The 15,892-nt window shown below is 38.4% G+C and overlaps 1 protein-coding gene across 3 annotated transcripts in view; it reads left to right on the forward strand.

Annotated features, from left to right (window-relative positions):
• Positions 1 to 15,892, forward strand: part of LOC109302590 (neurobeachin-like) — a 494,933-nt gene that overhangs the window by 463,175 nt on the left and 15,866 nt on the right. The window contains exons 14-19 of one of the 3 annotated variants that reach the window (XM_019524185.1): positions 2,291 to 2,353; positions 2,677 to 2,766; positions 4,242 to 4,434; positions 9,450 to 9,521; positions 12,282 to 12,437; positions 13,376 to 13,546. In XM_019524185.1, coding sequence (XP_019379730.1) covers positions 2,291 to 2,353; positions 2,677 to 2,766; positions 4,242 to 4,434; positions 9,450 to 9,521; positions 12,282 to 12,437; positions 13,376 to 13,546 — 745 coding nt within the window. The remainder of the gene's footprint in view (positions 1 to 2,290; positions 2,354 to 2,676; positions 2,767 to 4,241; positions 4,435 to 9,449; positions 9,522 to 12,281; positions 12,438 to 13,375; positions 13,547 to 15,892) is intronic. The other 2 variants (XM_019524186.1, XM_019524187.1) reach the window with 2 other exon arrangements.

Below are 15,892 nucleotides of genomic sequence, written 5' to 3' on the forward strand. Positions count from 1 at the left end.
TCACTACTCATTTTTTTGGCTTGGGTTTTTTTGACTCCAGGATATTCTGGGGTTAGCCCTCCCCCCTCCATGCTGTATGGTAGCCAGCATGTGGCACACCTGCATGTGCAGTGTGTGGCGCTGCAGAGAGGTCTGTGGCACCACATACCGCAAGCCCGTGCTCATCTGGATGCGGTTGAAGAAACCATCCAAACAGGATCATTTTTAAATGACAGTTTTATAAGAAAAAGATAACTCTTGCCAGGGATATTTTGGATTGCTTTGGGCTTTTGTACTTAATACCCTTGTTAAATGCAAGGGAAAATTATATCAAGTATTGATTGGTTATCAATGAAGGTCTTAATCCTGCACTCATACATGTCAATGGAAATATTGCCATCAACTTGAATGGGTTTAATATCAGACTCATAAAGTAAGCATTTCCTTGGACATCTATAATTGTAAAATAATGATTAATTTTGGCAAGTACTTTTTAAGTCTCTTTTTATCAACTAAAAAAGTCACCCTGGTTTATTATGATATTCTTTTTTCTCTATCTCTCTGGTATCATAAGTCCATTTGAATTGAAGTCAATAAAGTTTATGTAAGCAGAATTTATAGTTAAACAATCAGATTTTGCCCAAGACTGGACTACACAAAAGCAAATGTATAAATAAAAAGTGGGCAGCACTTACATACAGAATGTAATAATTCCACTAATCATGTATGCAACTAAAATAGATGGCAATAGATGACTCTGTGTCTTGTGTTTAATATTACTGGAAACTTAACTCACATTTTTATTGCATTATGTGATGCTTAAAAACCATTGAAATAACGTTGGTAATTATTTGAACTGCAAATGGAAATATGAGTTATTTGTCTTAACTGGCTACTGACAGAGCTGCATTGAAACCTGACTATCACACTGTCTGGCATTAACTGTTAGTATTATTCCTTGTTCATTTCCATGCACACCACATTTCCCAAAAATTTAAGAACAGAAAATACTAGTTAGTATTAGGCATGATATTGTCTTGAATCAATTTCCTGACTTTTTAATATAATGTTTAAAATACAGCTACAGTAAAAACTTGCAATACACAGCAATGTCTGACCTGCAAAATGTAATGTCTCCTGGGAGGTGAAATTAATAGGAACTGAATGTGCACACCAAATCCTAGGTAATGCAGTGCATCTTGTGAAATGAAGCCATGGGAGAGTCATTGTGAATTAGTGAAAAGAAAGATGCATCTAAAATGTGCTTTATTTACTTGTGGCCTGATTGAAAACCCATGAAAGTCAGGGAAAACTCCTTCCATGATTACAGTGGAATTTATTTTAGGCTCTTATTTCATCAATTGTTTATGATATTCCATTATATACTAGCAAATATATTGCAGTATATTTTGTAAAAAATAATGACATTTTAGGAGGTGTTACCATGGCATCTATTCTTAAAGCATCTTTTCTGAGAAGAGGGAGGAGGTCACTAATCATTTTATGTGGATTATAAAATGCACATTTTAACAGAGAAAAGATTGAAGGGGGTTTTCTAACTCTTAAAATATTTATTTTTCCCCTGTCAGTTTAATGTCTGGAAAAAATAACATAATTTATTGGTGGTGTTAATATTTCAAGGAGCATTTTGCTTGCCTTGTAAGGTGTGAGAATTTCACTGAAGCAAAAAAAGGAAATTATTAGGGGGGTGTTTTTATGGTATAGTAGTTTCAAATATATGATGCTATAATAGTGGTTTTGAAACTTAGCTCCTTAGCTTCTACACAAAAGCTTGATTCTGAATTTTCTAAGGTGCGCTGAAATGCTACCTGTATAGTTGAAAGGCAAGCAGAGTTCTTAAATATATTACTGTTGGAGTCAACACCAGGAACATTGCCAGCACTTGTATTCAAATGTAGTTTATATGTAGTTATGTTGGAGTGGGTCATATAGGTAGCTGAAACCATTCAGTCTGTGGTACATATTCTGCTTCTCTACTCTGGATTTATTCGGAAAGCAGAATTGGGTTTTAAATGGTTTAAATCATTTTATTGGGCTTAGAACAGTCAGTAGGTCAAGGGAAAATCTTTTAAAAAATAAACACAAAAATTAACATTGCCTTACCTTGTTAAAAAGAGATGCTATCAAAGTTAATATCTAAAATTTCTTAACATAGCCAGTGTGCCTTAACAGAATATAAATTCAGTGTGAATGTTTAGCGTAATATTACCAGTGAAAGTGTGATTTTTTTTGTTTTTGTTTTATATTATCCATGAAATTTTTATTCATTTTGTTTTTCCCCTCGTTTAAGATCCCAGAAGCTTATTTTATTAGAGATCCTCATACTTTTCTTCTCACAGAGGACTTTATTAAGGTATATGTGTTGTATTTAGTGCAAAGAAATCTTTCAAGACCTTAACTGCATGTCCTCACAGGTTAACATTTTCACATGTAACCCCAGCTACTGGAAATAAGAATGGGTTAGCTGGTTAACTGAAGCATGCTTGAAAAGAGAAGCAAAGCTTGTCTACAAAATACTAACACTTGGATGAGTCTGCAGCCTGGGAGAAGAGCACCCGGTGAATTTTCTGGACTTTTTTCATGGCTGACTTGGGATATGCTTGCATTGTCAAATAGTGTGTTGACCTATCTGTTTGATGCATATTGATTATGACAATCACTCTCCTTTCCCTGCAGGCCATGGAGGCACAGATACAGAACTTTGGACAGACGCCATCTCAGTTGCTTATTGAGCCACATCCTCCTCGGAGCTCTGCCATGCACCTGGTGAGACATAACTGCTGGTTAGAAATTTATTTCCTTTGAACCTGAGGATTCTTTATAGGTCATGAAATACCTATTTAAGTAACACTTTAAATGCCCTCAGTGGCTTATGATGCCACATACTTTACTCCATGCAGAAATCCCATGCTGGCTCTTGCAAAGCAAGGTCAGAGTTGACATTGCTGTAACTTCCTACAGTCACATTTCTTGCCCCATATTGTATTTGAAAAGTGCTATCTTTATAAAATACATATTTATTGAGAATAACTGAAGGAAATAAGATTGACTGCAGGCTTTTTCTTATACTGAATATTTTGTTTCAAGAAAAGGAGAAAATGTTTGGAAGTGATTTATGAACACTGGCGACTTGTCAGGAATGAAGAATTGTAGTTCAAATCGTGCTAGAATCCTCCCGCCCATTCCCCTGGGACAACACAATGCATACTTCTAATTTCAATTTGAACTTCAGAATTCATTTCCAAACACATTCTTTTGCTTGCTTATTAATAAGAATTATTTTATGCAGCTGTACTGAAAAATACTGATTTCTGTCCATAATGGTGTCTTTACTTTTAAGAATATGAGGGCTCCAAATTTCCTTTGAAGTTCCAGCAAAAAAACAACAATATTTTCAGTACCCTTAGTGGTTTTCATTGCCCATAAGGAAAATCACATTGTGCAAAATGGCTATTGCTGTTGAAGTGTGACTGTTGCTCTTTATTAAGTGGAGAGTATTTGCTCAAATTATATAAGAACATTTTAGATAGCAGTTGATAGATTAAAAGTGATAGGATTAGTAGAAACACCTAGAAATCATGCAGGCTAATTTATAAGTAATTAACAAAGACACCTAATGTGAGAATAAGGTTTAATGTAATCTCATTCATAATAATAATATGCTGCTATTCTTGCACAAAAATATGTGAAATCATTAGCCTTGTTTATAATCAATAAGTATATTATTTGCAAAGAATAATAATTGGTTCATGCTATATTCTTGAGAGGATTATAATTAATCATTGGAAAGAATAACTAAACATCTGTGGGATTTTTGAGTTTTTCCTCTTAAAAATTCTCATTTTAACCATTGTACTTCATAGACTTCACATTTATAATGAATTAATGGATTCTTCTATATGATTTATGTCTCCTGATTATGAATGCTAACTATTTTAATCAAGTTTTATTTTAAATGTATCTGAATGACTGCTGACTTACCATTTTGCACCCTGTAATGATAACCTACTGGATCCTAACCATACCTTTTCTCTATCTGTCCTCATGTAATGATCCAATAATAGCTTCTTCTAATTGTGCTCTCCTATATTGCTAGTGTAGATGTGCAGGTATCATTGTTTTCCCTGTATGTGCATCTGCTTGCCTACTCTTTTTTTAACCTTGTTTTTCCCTCAGGCCTCTTCACTAATTGTGTTATCCCTTCTGTTTTCTTCTTTTCTCTTCTCCTTTCTACTCAACAGTGTTTCCTTCCACAGAGTCCACTCATGTTTAAAGATCAGATGCAGCAGGATGTCATAATGGTGCTGAAATTTCCATCAAATTCTCCTGTCACACACGTGGCAGCCAACACACTTCCCCACCTTACCATTCCTGCAGTGGTAACTGTGACTTGCAGCAGACTTTTTGCAGTGAATAGATGGCACAACACAGTAGGTATGTGCTCACAGAAAAAACTCTGATTTAAGCATTCTCTTAGCAGTTCATGCTTTTACTTTCAAGCAGAGATTACCTGAATATAGATTAATCCCACTTATCTATTGAGATACAAATACACAGAAAAATTATACTATGCCCCTGTATCTGTTGTGTACTCAAGGTTCCTATTTTCCATGGTGTCATTTCTAGAAGCACCCTCCTTAAAGGCAGAATATCACTGTGTTGGGTTTTGATGTAATATTTTACAGGACTTTTCTTGACATTGCATATATAATATGCCCCAGTTTATAGGGGTCCATAGTGTTGTACTAGCTAACGTGTATGTGTATTATCACTATGTGTTATCTGGGGAAGTGTTCACTGTGTTCAGGTGTTTGTCATGAGATGTAATAGCATTTGATCTGGCACATAGGGCTAGTCAGTAGACCTGCAGACCAGGCCTGTGCCCCCCGTCCAGCCCACAGAACAGATGAGTTTAGTACCCCCGAGTTGAAGCAATGAAATGTGTCCTCTCCCACCAGATATGCCAGCTCTTACTGAGATTAGGCAAATACACCCTGTAATAGCTAATGCATTAGGTTGGAAAGCCTCACATGTTCCATAGGAAACAAGCTTTAGGGAAGAATAGCTGTATAGGTCTTGATTCTTCCTCAACATTTGTGAAAACATTTTATTTTTTATATTTGTGTAAAATATAAATAGACTTACTAATATGCAAGGATTTGTTCACAATCTTTGCACTGTTTGTACTGAGCTAAAAGAAGAGAATGCTTCCTGGATACATAATTAGGGTGGAAGAAACAGAAAAAGATCAGGAAATTCAAAATTAATTTTGACAGTTAGCTTTTACACCATGTTTACCATTTTTTGTCACTTCCCAGCAGCCTAAGTTAAGACCAAGTAGCAGACTTAATGCTGAATTTTCTAATTCTGGCTGCTTTAAATTACAGCTTCAAAGGGACTCTTCTTTGTACACTTATATTAAATATATTAAGTACCTTTTAAAGTTTTATAGTCTAGCATAAAACAGTTGTTCTTTATTCCTAGTGATTCTTTACCTAATTGTTACAACAGTAATTTTATAGACCACAAATCCAACATTTAGTATAGGTCAGAATAAAGCTGTTGACACTCTTAGCATGATATTGTGTATGCACAGCCTTATTTTGTACATAAGACTGAGAAAACTAAGACCCATATCCTAAAAACTAAGACCCATATCCTAAAAGGTTTTTAGGCATGTAACTCCCTCTGTTTTCAGTGGTAGTTAAATATCTTTGAGGATCTGGATCCAGTTAGTTTGCTTTCAAGGACAGGGGGCATGTCTACATGTGCCCCTGCGGTGCCGTTTTACTGCACCATCATTTATTACTTCCAAAAACAACCATGTGCTGCACGGACGGTGCAGTACAGGCTGTTACTGCGCCATCATTTAGTACTTCCAAAAGGTACTTCCAAAAGGGAGTACTAAATGACGGCACAGTAACAGCCTGCACAGCACCGTCCGTGTAGCACACAGTTATTTTTAGCCTTATGTTGCCATAGTGATGCGCTATACCAAGGCAGCGTGTTGCTACAGCGACAGCTGTGGCATCATCTTTTTGCCTTCTGACACTGCAGTGTAGCGTCACGTGTAGACTTACCCAGGGTGCTTAAATTATTGATTGATTTTTCAGAAGTCATCCAAATTAAATGAGGGCCCTGTTTTCTGTTGTCACATGCCCTTCTAGACATTTATGTCATTACCACAAATTGAGACTATTACTATCGAATATAAGGGTGGAGATGAACATTTCTAAATTTAGAATGATGACTCTACAGGCTCATTTGCTTTCCCTCTCATCACCTACACCTGTGCCCAAACTGTACTAGCTCAGTCACAACTGCCTGCTGATTTTGAGGTCAGAGGTCTGTCCGGTCTCTTTTTGAGGATTATTTGCAGTCCTAAATAGGGCCTAAAGTTATGACACATTAATAAAGGTGAGAAAAAATCATTAACATTAAAATCATCTGACCCCATCACTCATTCCTGCTCAGGGCAGGGGGTCAGACTCGAAGATCTAATAGGTCCCTTCCGACCCTAACATCTATGAAACTATTGAACATTTACAATATGGAATAGCAGGTCCCTGATCAGAAGGAAGGAGGATTTTTTTGGCACCAATATACCTTGGTCCTAGACAAACAAATCAAAGAAGCACCAAAGATTGTTTTCCAATATCCTTATTAAGCCCAGAGACTGTTCCCCTTTCTAAGTGATATCTATGTTTCACCAAAAAAACCCTCAAAAAAACTCACACTACTTTGTTACTGGTACATAATCTCTAAACCTGTCACCAGCTTGGGTCTACCAAGGCAACTGATCTCCGCAGGAACAGAGCAGCTGGAAAAGCATCAGCCCAAGCTGGGCAGTGACTGGGGGACTGGGGACATAACGGTTGGAATAAAGTGTGTGCATTCTTCTTATTGTTCAGTAATCTGCATCTCTGATGAGGACCTGGAGAGAGAGAGAGAGAGAGAGAGAGAGAGAGAGAGAGAGAGAGAGAGAGAGAGAGAGAGAGAGAGAGAGAGAGAGAGAGAGAGAGAGAGAGAGAGAGAGAGAGAGAGAGAGAGAGAGAGAGAGAGAGAGAGAGAGAGAGAGAGAGAGAGAGAGAGAGAGAGAGAGAGAGAGAGAGAGAGAGAGAGAGAGAGAGAGAGAGAGAGAGAGAGAGAGAGAGAGAGAGAGAGAGAGAGAGAGAGAGAGAGAGAGAGAGAGAGAGAGAGAGAGAGAGAGAGAGAGAGAGAGAGAGAGAGAGAGAGAGAGAGAGAGAGAGAGAGAGAGAGAGAGAGAGAGAGAGAGAGAGAGAGAGAGAGAGAGAGAGAGAGAGAGAGAGAGAGAGAGTGTGTGTGTGTGTGTGTGTGTGTGTGTAGGTTTGAGTATGATATGGAATGATGAGGAAATGTGAAGGAAATGAAAGGCAAATTAGTTCTAAGCTAAATTATGGTTGCACTCAGGGAAAAAATTGGTTGTCCAGCTTGGAGAAGATCTTCTCCTTGTGTCCTATGCTCCATTTAAAACTTTCAGTCCTCAGTCATGAATACCAGGCTTGAGACTGCAACAAAACTATTGCTCTGAAACTTTTTTTAAATGACCCCAATGTGCTTGTTAGAGGATTTGCATGCATTTTTAGCAAGTTGCCTGCAAACAGCAGAGCATTCTAAAATGTCAATTCTGAATAAAATGCCACAGATTATTGATGATGAGGAGTGCTTCTTCCCTCCCAGAAATTAAGATTGCAACACAGAAGCAAGTTGGATAATCATTTCTTTTCAATTATAGTTTTCCTTTTAAATAAATAGAAAAAAAATGAAGTGGTTGTACAGAATATATCCACCCAAAGCATGCCTACAGCAGTTCTCTCTAACTGGTGCAGTTTATGCATTTTTACTCTAATGAAAATTTTGTACTGTGATTTAAAAAATCTGCAATTTATTTGTTTCATCTTCTCATGCAAGGATTAGATATGGGATCTCTTACTTGCTCCCTTATTTACTACTGAACAGTTCCAATAAATGTACTATTTAATTATGTAAATATTGTTTTCCAGATACACTGAGGTCATCAACAGTAAAAGCCAACACTTAGCAACATAGGGATATTTCAGGTTTACATTTCTAAGCATAACGGTTAACCTTGGGTATGAATAGGGACTCATTTCTATTAGTTGAATTTTCTTTGTGGGAGACGGAGCAGTACAGGTGTCAGCCTGAAGCCACCATTTTTTCCTGGGCTGGGGAAGGGAAATCACCCAAGTCTGGGGAATGGGTGGGGAGCATCCCCCTCCACTCTGTTCCTGGTCTCTGGGAGCGGAGCAGATGGAGCAGTGGGCAACCCCCACCCGCCCATTCCCCAGACCAGGTCCCTGATCTTGTGAGCAGACAGGAGTCAAGAAGTAGTTGCTCCTCTTCTCCGGTACTGGCAACAGGAGCAGGGGAATGTAGAAGCAGGCACTACCTTGCCACACCCCAGACCAGGGACCAGGCAAGGAGCAGCTGCTCCAGTGCCCTCCCGTGCCCCTCTCCCTGAAGCTTCATGCCTATACCCCCAAGGAGGAATCCCTGGTCTGGGGAATGGGCAGGGGGCTTTGCCCCACTGCTCCACTTCCCTCCTGGAGCAGACTAGTATCTCTCTAACAAGATTACAAATGTTCTTTCTCACAAGAGAGCTTCTCTCACAGAGATCCTCCAGAGCAGGGATGTTTCCCCTGGAAAAAATTGACTGTATACTTGTATACTCCTAGTTTCTACCAGGACAGTAGCAATTCTCCCAGTAGGAACATCACACCTGTTTGATGCAATATCTTGCATATGAAGTCCTGGCAAATGCTGACTTCTTAATGGACACTGTACAGTTCTCAGAAAGGCTGCAGCAGTACTCATTGAACTTGAGGAGATGTTGCAGGGCATAGGTATCCCCTAGTGCTATAGAGCACGTACGAACAGTAGCCTTTCTGCGGGGGGCAATATCAGTTGCAGCACTTTCTGACTAGGTCCTTGAAATACCCCTAAAGCAGAAGGAAAGGGGAGCCAGCAGCAGTTAGTGTAGAGCAAACTGCTAATTTTGCATGTCTTGTGAATTCCCCTACCCAGAAGGAACCCCTGGCTGGCTGTTTAAGCTATAATGAATCTGAACCTCCCTCCTGGTATTTGTATATAACATAATGTTTTATTACATGATTATAAATCAGGAGTTGTTTTATTGAAGATGGCAACAGTAGAAATTGGCATGAAGTTTTCATGTATATTTATACATTTATAACTAATTTTATTTAATTGAAAAATTAATTAATATGTATTTTGGTTGCATAGAAAAAGGACTCAAAACATATATAAAATGAAATAGAAAGAAATTAGGTATTTTATGGGTATAATACTCCTACAGTACAATACTCCTGCTTTATAGCCCTGAAAAGCAGTGTAGACATTTCAGCTAGCAAGGTTCATATGTGTTTTATTCCTCCTCTCATGTCCAGGCCTCAGGGGAGCCCCAGGATATTCTTTGGATCAAGCCCATCACCTTCCTATTGAAATGGATCCATTGATTGGTATGTCAGGATGAAAATGTAGCTGTATATTTGAAAACACTCTTTTCCACAATTATTGATTAAGCTATATTTGTATATCATGGTTCATTTAACACAGAAAATAGGCAAATATTAATTCTTGTCAATATCAGAGAATTAAAAGCAATACATTTTTATGTCAAATAAACAGTTACATGTGCTGTTTGTTATTAAGGTTCCAAACAATTGGTATTTAAGAAAGCAAACATTTAAGTTAGTTACACTAACAGCCTATGGCTATAATTCTGTTTTTTACCAGGATCATGTAATGCAGTAAAATCTGGGGCTGTGATTGAGGTTGCATGTTGTTAATATTTTCATTTGTAAGACTGGTCTTGTGGAGGATGGCTACAGTAGTTTTGTCAGCTGCGCTGTTTGAATCACAATCTAAATTTGCAGATTATTCTAGATAATTATATGGAATTAAATTAGTGGAATATGGATTTTTCATTTAATTAAAATTAAATTAACACCATTGTAAATGAATTGGAATATGTTTCTTCTGTTAATGTTGTAGACATGTAAGAATGGGTTATCAGGGCTTATTTTTGTTTTGGTTTGTTGGTAAACCCTTGCTTTGGCTTTCTTAATCAGAATTTTTAGATAGAACTTGTAGGGAGGATTTCTTACAGCAGTTTTTGGAAACATCAAGAGGCCTGTTTGAAGAATAAATAGCTTGAGATGAGTAGCTCAGTTTCTTTCCTACTAATATTCATGATTGAAGGTCTTGACAATAAGGTGGTGTCTTTTTATTTTGTGTATTTGTTTTTATAAACATGTTGAAAAAAGATTGCTTTCTTAGTGGTCTGTGAAGGATTTCAACACAGTGACCCAAAGTAAGATAAAAGAATTTTAATATTATCAGTTTCTGTTCCTAATGATTGGAGAAAATAGACAAATTCTGGCTACACGGAAGTAAGGAACACGTTAGTCTCTTGGGGTGTGCTTACACACTGCATGCAGCACATGCTAACTTCAAAAAATGCTAGGTCATAGTTAAAGTTTACTCCCTGACTGTCCTGCTTGCCCAGCTCTATAGCACCAACATATACCCAGACACCTCCAGCCCTAGTACATACACCCCCCCAGCACATACACACACACACACGAGCCCCAGTGTGCACACAGCCCAGCCCCAACACAAGCACTCTCATACAGTCCCAGCCCCAGTGCATGCATGTGCATACACACACACACACAGAGTCCCAGTACACGCCCCAGCCCCAATGCATGTGTGCACACACACACAACCACCCCTAGCTTCAGACTTGCTTTTGGCTGCAGTTGCCACTGACCTGCACAGCTAGAATGCAAGGGGCGGCAGTGGCAGTGGGGGTGCTATTCCTGACTGTGTGGGGCTGCACATAGCCCAGCAGCATGCAAGGAACCCCCTGTCACTGCTGCTGGTGGTGGCAACAGCCAGAGGTGTGTACACATCCCTTCACCACCAGTCATTTGGTGAGGGAGGGTGCTCCCTGCATTTTCCCAGGCTATGTTGCATCCCAGCACAGTCAGAAGTGGAACCCCCTGCTGCTGCAGCTGTCCCCATGTGCTGACTGTTCTGCTTGGGAGCCAAAGGGAACTCTGGGGATAGGGGATGTGTGTGCACATGTGCTGGGGCTGTGTGTGTGCGCATGTGCATATATGCTGGGGCTGTGTGTGTGTGTGTGTGTGTGTGTGTGTCTGTCTGTGTGTGTGTCTGTCTGTCCCAGTGGCCTCCCCTGTATCCTGGCAGCTCCCTGTCTCCCTCCGCTGCTTCCTCACTTTCGTCACTCACCAGCTATTGCTCTGCTGTCCAGCCTGTCAGAGCAGGGGCATAGGAGTCCAGGAGGACAGCTAAGCCATCTGGGAGTAGTGCCTCCTGGGATGCTGAAGGACATTGGTCGTTTTAACTCCATGGAACATTTAGAAGTTAAGATAAATTGAGCTAGCCAGCACAGCTCAAAGATAATCTTTGCCTCAAGTGGCATAACTTTAAGACACCTAGAGGGCACTTAGCACTTGTTAATGAGCCTGAATATGTGATCATTCAATTTTAAGTGCCCTTAACAAGAACTGATTGTAACATGTAATCTCATCCTTATTCCCAATCCTCATTGACTCAAAGCTTCATTTTAGAGTTGGCAGCTAGAAGGGTTGTAGCCAAATTTCGTTACTCAGTAAATTTTCCGCCAACTAGAGGATTTTCAGGTGGCATTACTCTTCTTAAAATTATCTTCAGTGCCCCAATTCCATGCACAGGTAGGGTGCTGAGAGATCCCACAGGGTGTAAATAGTTTGAGTGAGACTGCCTTTCCTAAGATCCAGATCACATAACAAAAACTGAATTCTTCACCATTGAGGATACAATTCAGAAAATTTACCTCATACAGTATATTTTTCTTTGCCTTGGTATTATAAATGGACCTCCTCCATTTCCCTTGCTATGTTTTGCTGCAGTTGTATTGGAGAATACTCCAGCAGGATACTTAAAATATTAGCACGTATTATACAATGTGTTAGGCAGTAAAGAAGGAATTGTCGCATCCTGTAAAATCTATTGTCTTATTCAAAGGGAAACCTGAAAACTCACAATAATTTCATATTTCTGACATCCAGTATAGATATTCATATTCAAAGTGCTTACTCAACAACAAATTCACAGTTCATTGAAAGTTAAATGTATTCATTTTCTCCTGTAAGTGCATGACAGGAAGGTGTTGGAATGGCTTGCTTGTAAATGTGTTTTGCATTTCTTTACAGCCAATAACTCTGGTGTGAACAAACGGCAGATCACAGACCTTGTGGATCAGAGTATTCAGATCAATGCACATTGTTTTGTGGTCACAGCAGATAATCGCTACATTCTTATCTGTGGCTTCTGGGACAAGAGCTTTCGGGTTTATTCTACAGAAACAGGTGACCCTAAACACAACAACATGTGTCCTATGTGCTTTTATGTCTCCAAGTGCCTTTTCATCACAGTATCATATCTAATGGCAGTTTATAAAATTCCTCCTTTAAAAATATCTGCTTGTGATAGCTGTAGGATGCTATTCTGAAAATGAAAGATGTAACGGATAACAAAAAATCTTTAGGCTTTGCTAATGAAATCTGTTCAGATTATGGTGACATCAGTTAATCAATCACTTATGTTAAAAAGTGAACTCAAGCTAGTTATTTCAAGATTTTTTAATTGTGTTGATTAATTTGTTTTACATGGACTAAGTATCCAGTTGTTCAATTTACATAATGCTAAATGTTTTGCTCAATCAAAGGGAAAATGATACACTGTGAGTAGCCAGTGAAAAAAATTATTTATTTATTTGCTTTTGTTTTATGCTGTAATCTAGTTTCCCTTACAAAACATTCAAGGCATGTGTTATTCAAAAAATAACTGAAGCATTAGAAAGACATGATGATCATTGTAAACCTGCAGTTGACATTAATGTGGGACAAAGACGCTTTCAGTATAATAATGTAACATCATTATGGAATGGTTCATTTTATTTCTATAATGACTGCCATTTGCAAAACTATGAAATCATTTTTAAAAAACCGTGAATTCAGTAATGATGGAGGAGTGACTGTTTTAATATTCATGACCAAGGCTTGGTGTGTGGCTGCTCTCCACAGAACCCTGGTACAAGGATCACAAAGGGGAGTAATTTAGATCTCACCTTTGTATTTCCCTGAGCCTACTGTCACCTGTAGGTTGCTCTAATTAGGGTTGCTAGGGCCAAATCATTGCTGAATTATATATCCTTAATTTTATCTTGTTAAAATGTGAATATACTTAGAAGTTTACAAATAGTCCCAGAAACAGAGCTCATCTTTTTTTTCCCCTCCCCCTCCAGGAAAATTAACTCAGATTGTATTTGGCCATTGGGACGTAGTCACTTGCCTAGCCAGATCAGAGTCCTATATTGGTGGTGATTGTTACATTGTCTCTGGGTCTCGTGATGCTACACTGCTTCTGTGGTACTGGAGTGGCAGACACCATATTATAGGTGACAATCCAAATAGCAGTAAGTATATATTGTGAGAAACAGCTTCCAAAGGGGGCTATATTTTGCATGCTGATTTTTAAAATTCTTTCCATTAACTTAAATAAACATAAAATGTATATATTATGCTTGTAAATTGCAGATATAATATAATATTGAATCTTTTGTCATAGGCTATTAGTTCAGAACTAAGCAACTATAAATATTTAAATGGTTGGTATAAAAATAACATTTTTTTCTAAATAATTTCGAGGCCAAAACTTAACTTCAAAATAACAGAGAGAGATGACATTAAGACTTTAAGTGATGGGAGATGTCTCTATATATTGTGCATTTTTCCTTCTGCATAGGTATTTTCATTTCATTTGAGTTCATTAGCTTTTGCTGTTTTGTCAGGGGATGTCCTCTTGCTTAATTCTAACCTGATACTCCAGCTGACGTGATTAAATAAAAATAGAGGAAGATAAAAGATCAGGAAGAATTCCTGTGGCATTAGTAGAGGAAAGCTAGATTTGTTGTTATAGATATCCCTTAATTTTTTTGAGTGAGTAGTGAGCTAGCAATAGTACTTTGTAAATGGTGGACACACAATAGAAATAGCTTACATTTGAATAGGAGAATACCTGAAGTGCTCTACAGGCTCATAAATTATAGGGATCCCTTCAACTGCAAATGGAATACCACCATATGTAAAGGGGAGAAAATAAACAGTGCATCACAGCAGATTTATATCTAATTCAATGCAAATTTTTGTTTCAAGTATTGCTTCCAACCTGCATTTCAGGACTATTTTCAACCAAATATTATTGCCTTCTTGAATAAATGTCTGAAAATCCATCACTCTCAATTTTGGTCCTTCAGTGCAGAGTACTGACTGGAGGCAGTTGTAGAGCTGTCAACAACATGCATCTGAGTGAAAAGGAGTCAACACCTGAATATCTCATGAAAAAGTGCTTTCTCTCAAGAAAAGAAGAAATATTTATTCATTTGATTTAATAACAGCAGTTAGTTTTGTGTATTATGCTTATCTCTTTTTTGTTGCTTATCTTTTATCAATGGGAGCAAATTGGAGACAGAAAGAAAATGCACCTCGTGTTCTTGTCACAGAATTAAGACTTTTTTTTATCTGATGAATGCCAAAGACTAGAGGAAAAGGCCAAATTGACAATTGTTAAGTTCCAATGACTTCCAGCAACTATGTATAGATACATATCTGGTTGAACAACGTCCCCAGAAATCAAAGGAGAATCAATCTAAAGAGAAATTTCACTTTGGGATTTTTCTCTACAGCCAGTGCTTGAGTTTTATAGGTAATCCATACTACTAAAACTTCTGTGCAAACAACAAGAAGAAGGAAAAACTAACTCTGTTCATTGAGAGGAAAAAGCAAGATTCTGTTTTCCATTTATCTTCATGTAACAGCATGGGACCTGAAGAACTTTATCATAGCTATATACAGACATTCAGTTTTTCCTGGGAGAATTGGTGCTTGTATGAACCACAAGTGTACAGACATTCAGGATTTTTCTCACAGAGCACAAATGGCTACTCCAGAAGAAAAATAACCCCAGGAAAAACAGTGTAATATAGCTTCTCGGAGAGTTTATCTTGGGAAAGTGAACTTCTATACACATATCTTCTGAGAGAAGCTGCAACACAGTCCTCTGGCATCTCAGCATTCAGACATTCAGTTTTTTCAGGGGCTGGATTAGATAACCTTGTGAGGTCCCTTTCAGCTGTACTTTTCTACAACCTTACAGCTGGATGTGATAGTTCCTAAGAGAAGGGATTAGCGAGTTACAGCCCACAGGCTGAATCCAGCCCATAGAACCTCTGGATCCATTGCCACAGATGTGGAGCTTCAGCAGCATTTGATGATGGAGGACTTTGGTTGTGGGCACTCTCCCCATGCCACCACAGAGGCACATAGTGTTAGTACCAGGGTCCAAGAACCCAGCTACCCATTCACTTCTGACCTAGGATGGGTCATTCCAATCTGTAGCCAGAAAAGGTAGTCTGCCTCCGCCTAAGAGAGTTCAGCATAGCTGTTTGGGGTCTATGATTACAAATGTCAACTCATAATTGCTTGAAAGGTATATAATTTTAAGTATATGAGGTCTAAAATATGGTATTATTCAGCTAATGGAAATCCCAGTTTGAAAAATTAATTTAATGCTTTCTATAGAGGCATCTGCACAGACAAATGAATGTGAGCTGGTAATTCAGGCAAGCAGTCCTCAGGCTGTTTTTAATCTAGCATGAGTTAGTTTTTCCTTCTTCTTGTTGTTTGCACAATAGGCATGAACCCACAACCTCACAGACTTCATCATAGGCTGTATGAGCCTTCTGGGGTATGAGCGCAGGTTG

Source organism: Gavialis gangeticus, unplaced genomic scaffold (assembly GCF_001723915.1).
Source record: "Gavialis gangeticus isolate Ggan-Ray unplaced genomic scaffold, GavGan_comp1, whole genome shotgun sequence".
Lineage (NCBI taxonomy): Eukaryota > Metazoa > Chordata > Crocodylia > Gavialidae > Gavialis > Gavialis gangeticus.